Source organism: Anarhichas minor, unplaced genomic scaffold (assembly GCF_050575085.1).
Source record: "Anarhichas minor isolate MPS153535 unplaced genomic scaffold, ASM5057508v1 ptg000042l, whole genome shotgun sequence".
In the NCBI taxonomy this organism is placed as follows: domain Eukaryota; kingdom Metazoa; phylum Chordata; class Actinopteri; order Perciformes; family Anarhichadidae; genus Anarhichas; species Anarhichas minor.
Window position 1 is genome coordinate 7,522,501 of NW_027466488.1, and position 5,629 is coordinate 7,528,129.

At 39.9% G+C, this 5,629-nt stretch overlaps 1 protein-coding gene across 1 annotated transcript in view; it reads left to right on the forward strand.

The window, feature by feature from the left end:
• Positions 1-3,371, forward strand: part of LOC142970065 (uncharacterized) — a 4,870-nt gene extending 1,499 nt beyond the window's left edge. Inside the window, exons 7-10 of the mRNA XM_076110216.1 lie at positions 724-811; positions 959-1,037; positions 1,640-1,713; positions 1,798-3,371. Coding sequence (XP_075966331.1) covers positions 724-811; positions 959-1,037; positions 1,640-1,713; positions 1,798-2,779 — 1,223 coding nt within the window. The 3' untranslated portion in view covers positions 2,780-3,371. The remainder of the gene's footprint in view (positions 1-723; positions 812-958; positions 1,038-1,639; positions 1,714-1,797) is intronic.
• The last annotated feature ends 2,258 nt before the right edge of the window (positions 3,372-5,629 follow it).

Below are 5,629 nucleotides of genomic sequence, written 5' to 3' on the forward strand. Positions count from 1 at the left end.
ATAGGAGAGCATGTCTGAAATAGGTTGATGGACCCACGTAGACCAATCAGGTCACACTGCACTACACAATGACATCTTTCATTCAATCAAGAATCATAAACATCACATCATGGCACCAAAGGCCTAAAATATCAGCATGAAAACATATACATCATTTAGCCATATTCTCGTTTTCCCGATGGGGCAAATATGTGCTATTCTCCAGGTTTCCCAATGTACACAACTAAACTGATGTGTGTGTGTGTGTGTTTGTGATTCCATAACCATATGAGCAGAGAGCAAGTGGCTCTCATGGCTGTTCAAAGTGATTTTGTTGGCTATTGTTGTCTATAGTGCAAAATAAGGTAATAGTCTATTAAAAGGTAACAACAACAAAAACTGATCCATGTTTACATCTTATTTGTCTTTAAGATGGAGTGTGTACATATTAATTGTGCATGTTAGGTCAAATGAACTTCTGTAATGAAATGTGGTCACTCAAATCAACATAAATGTGTAACCACATGGCCCTTTAAAGAAGTGACAACACCAACAGCTGCTGATGCATTATACAGTGTTCATAGGTGTTGAATCGTCCCACAAGCTGTCATTGTGGAGACCGTTCCACATGATACAACCCTGGTGCAAATCTACAGTTATATGCCACGCACTTGTCTCTAGTTTGTCTCTCTACTGCATGTAATATGTGATTTCTAAATGTACCTCATACATGTTACTTCACAGCTATGTCCCCTTCGCCCTTGGCTATCATCATCAGCCTCGGTTTTGCTGCAGTCATCATTCCGGGTGTGATACATGTCTCTTATATAAAGTAAGTCATGCAGATAAAAAATAGTTTTTGCATTTCTCTGTTCGTGAATTATATGCAAGGCTTTTCCCTTCAACACTGTAACTCCTATGTTGTGTTTATGTGACATGTTTGGGATTTTTGTTAATTGATTTGTCCAATTGATTTTAGGCTCAAAACAAAGTGGAGGGACGCAGTTGCCAAATGTCCAAATCCCAAACTTGGTGTTATTCATCCAAGCAAGCCAAAGGTGAGTCACCTCGTGATGTAAACTTGATGTTGGCTGAAAATAAAAATGAAAACTTGCAGCTTCAATTGTTGCATCTGTTTATTTTACTTAATTAATTACATGTGAGCATCATATTTTTTAATACTGTTTAGTTTTGGCATTTTCTAACGTTAGCCATTCAAAACATTTACATTCTGCATTCTACTCTTTTATTGAAACGTTTCAATACAGTATAGAGTTTGTATGGCTGCACTGTAAACATATATAGCAGTTGTACACTAGTATACATAATAGTTAAATGTAATAGTTGTGTGTTGTATTTGTGACATAGTAGCTGCTCAGCAGACGTTTCTTGTAGTAATAAACTGCTCTTGCTGTTACCACCAGCAGCCCTGGTACGGTTTCACCAAACCAACCAAGACTGACATCTTAATGATTAACTTTAAACTTCTCCACATACTTTCAGTAAATGTGTCAAACAAGTCAATCTGAAAATGTTTTTTTTCCTGTACTGTTAAATCATTCATGGAGAATCTATTGGAAAATAACTTTTACAAATTGACCCATTTAACCAAAAAGTTTAAAATCTGTAGTTTTAATTGTTTTTATCCCCCTTGTTGCAGGTCTTGGAGCCTGGAACAATCGTCGTCTCCCCTGCCTGTGTTGAGCTCCTTGTTCCAGATGACAGCAAACTATGGTTAGTGTGGCTGCACTAGAACATTTCCTTAAGGATTTCTATGTGTTTGTTTTTGGCTCTTGAAGTCTGTTTCTCTCTATTCAGGTCGAAGGGGTCACTGGGAGACACTAGCAGTGGAAGCCTTCAGCAAAGCAGTGGAATCAGTTCTGGCTCTTCTTGTCTCAGTTATGCTAATACAGAACCTGCTGACATTATAGCCTCTGTTGACGATGCCCTTAAGAAAGTCTTTCCCAATATCGGCCCGTTCTCACCTTTGACCACCAGAGACAGTAATTTACTCTCCTCTCCATACAACCCTTGTGGTGTCCGAGCTGATGACATGAGTTGTTGGTCAATCAGTTTTGACAACAAAACCTATTCCATCCTCATTCCCAGCTGCCCACATCAGATTCTGACGGACAGCTCTGAGGTCCAGACGCCGGCTGAAATGCTTTGTGACTCTGCATACCGTCCTAGTGCGGGTGACATTGTGACCTGTGTTAACCCACAGGCACCAACTTGTCCGCTTGTTAATTCACTACCAGGGGTTCCATCTATTATGCCAATGGACATGTCATATCAGCAGCGCAATGCAGATTCTGGGGCATTTTCAAATGCAGAAGACTCCAGTTTGTCCGCCGTCTCTAGCGGCACCAACACAATTGGGTCATGTGGTCCTGTGTCCAGAGTTGAGGCCAATTGTGAGAGCTCTGAGGAGGCGGTTCGTGGTGCGACAAAGCAACATGGAATAACTGAAGGGGCAGCTAGGTGTGATGAAAACCCCTGCTACGGCTGCGTGCCTGCAGGCTCATGCAGCTTTCCTCCAGTGGATGACGACTACCAGCCATTTCAGAATCTGGTGAAGCAGCCTGATGTTTTGTTTTCCGAGGAGAGAAGGGATGAGAAAGAGGAACATTTGAACAGGTATACAGAGGAATTATTGACCAAGTTGCCTCAAAGCTTCCCATGTTTCATTAATGTCCAGGGAGGCCAGTGTCTCTCTGAGCTCCAAAAACCTTTTCTCTGTTTGATCCCTGCAGACCAGACTAGGCCATTAACCTCAGACAGCGGCTATCAGAGTGTGTAGGGCTGAATTTTTATGCATTCATTTTTTGTGTGTCATTTTTGCTTTTTTTAATTGCTGAGAAATGTAGATGATGAGAGTGAGGTTGAGGCGGATGTAACAGACAGTGAATGGTGTTCCTACTCTTTAAATCATACCTTTGTCATACGATACCTTTGTCATGATATCTGCACATGAAGATCATGTGATACGACGAAAGCGCCACAACAGTTCCTCTAACAAATGGACTTTGAGATGGCATTAGTTTCTCAACTGTGACATGACTGTTAAAGTGTCATCGATATTTTTTGTTGGCGTTGCACCATATCAACTTAAACATTTGTTTAATTCATGAATACTTTGCAACTGTGTATGACTGCCTATGATATGAAAAGAATCCCTGAAGTTTGTACATAAAAATATTCACGTAAAATTTCTGTCATCAACAGAATGCACTTGTTTTGAGTTTTAAATGTGTGCTTGCTCCAGTGCCTGCACAGATACAGTCACTCGCATGTCCGTAACTCACATGTCATATTCAACTATGTTATGTGTAAGGTCAAATGTGTTCCCTAAATGTTGAATAAAGCAAAGAGGACTGTGTCGCTGTAAATCATGTCTAACTATCCAGTCTGTGCTGTTGTGTTAATAAGACTTCAGTAGAAATGTGAGTTAACAGAAGGCTCATTTCTGGGAGATAATTTCAGTCTCTCTCTGAGCTTACTTTGACTAGAGGAGTCAACATAAGAAAAGGGCACAGGTACCCAATTTGGCCATCAATACTGAGCCTGTTAAGGAAAAATACATTCAAACTGAGTAAACGTCTGAAACCAGACAGCCGTCATAATGAGCTGGTGCTATTCGGCCTTGTGAAATTACTTCCTCATAGCTCTTCTCTGGAACTGTTGAGCCACTTCCAAAGAAACACACATCGCTTCAGGCTATATTCGTCACAACGAAGACAACTCAAAGACAAAGACAGACTCTTATTTCACAATGAATTCACGATACGCAAAGAGCTGGTGGTAGCCTCGTCTTTAATCAGCACTAGATCTCTTTAGTGAAACACAGGTTACTATTAGGGCACATTTCTTTGGTAGAAAATCATTCAGAATCAGATTTATTGGCCATGTATGGAACAGCTTGTGTCCAGGGTGTGATGGGTCTGCAGTGAGCTTTCCAGCCCGTTTCCTGACTCTGGAGGTGTACAAGTCCAGGATGGACGGCAGGCTGGAACCAATAATTCTCTCTGCAGACCTGACAGTCCGTTGTAGTCTGTTTCTGTCCTGTTTAGTTGCCGATCCAAACCACACAGTGATGGACAAACAGAGAACAGACTGGATGATGGTGGAGTAGAACAGAATCAGCAGCTCCTGAGGCTGGCGCAGGAAGTACAACCTCTGCTGGGCCTTATGCAAATAAAGGTTGTTTATATTATCTTGTGTTTGTTTCAAAGGGACATTGCTGCTGAATCATTTTAGTCATTGTTGAGGCAGAAGACAACATTGATATATCTACAAATGACAGTAAAACTAACCACATGGCTAGATACAGAGAGATGTATTTATTGTGTGATTTGGATAAATTGACTCCATGAAGAAGTTCCATTTTTTGTTACCGTGTCCCATCTTTCTAATCACAAAAAATGTCAAGTCATATTCAAATACGACGTACAGCTTTTTGTGGGTCTGGGTACTGGGTACAGTTTCACATTTCGGGGGGAAGGTTTAAACAATGGTACATCAAATATTTCATTTAATGGGGCAGACAGGGAGACTGGACTTCTTACCGTTAGCTATGTGAGCTGTCAGTTGGCTGGAAGTACAGATACATTTACTTGACCACTAAAGCTATTTTGTTATTATAAACACGAGTAATCGTTAATATAATTATAAAACTAGAATATTATAATTCATTAAAAATATAAAGATCATATATCGTTTACTAGATCATTAGAGGTATATCTATAATACAATATCCTTTTAGTATAATTACACAATGTTTTTATAATATAATATCATTAATCAATCGATTTATGTTGATATAATATGAAATAGTAAGAGATGAGTCATTTTATTATAGATTGTCATGTAGTGTATATGTGTAGTTTTACCATGAGAATGATTTAATACAGAATACTGTTTTAATGCCACTAAAATGAAGACAGCGTCTTACAACGGCTGCAGTGTTGACAGTCATACAGTGAGTTATGTACAAAGAACATGTTCATTTGACAATGTGCACTGTATATGACATTATATCAAACTGCAACAATGTTAACAAAAGGCATACAAGATTAAAAGCAAGTTATTGCTTAATTCAACAGAATAATAGTACATTCTTTCATATAAACTTGAAAAGTAAAAGTACTGTTGCAACATGCAAAGCTGCTCATCTGTCCCATTCTCTGAACTCTGCTTCCACCTGGTTGTTTTACATGAATACACACTGTCTCACTGCTGCCCCAGTAGCTTCGTGTGGAACCACATGATAAACCATATGATCACCAAACTTTTAGCACCCACTAGGTGGCTTTGAAGTGTTAACGGTGGCTTAAAAAGGGACATTAAAGCATTAAAAGGACCTTCACAACTCATCATACTCCACCTCAGTCTCTGCCATGAAGAGATCAACATACAGTACAGTACTTCCTGTAATTGGAGGAGCCACTTAAGCAGCGAGGAAAGTTATTGGAGGGTTACAGGGATTGTCATAACTGTGAGGTGGTTGGAAGAATGCAGCGGAGGAGTGAGGGTGGAAGAGTCACTTCAGTTTAAATCTGAGCTCCTGAGAAATTTTCTGTTATTACTGAAACTCCTGTGCAGCCGCTGTCACATCTCCACCTTTCTGCTCACCTGAAGCTTGGACTGCAGC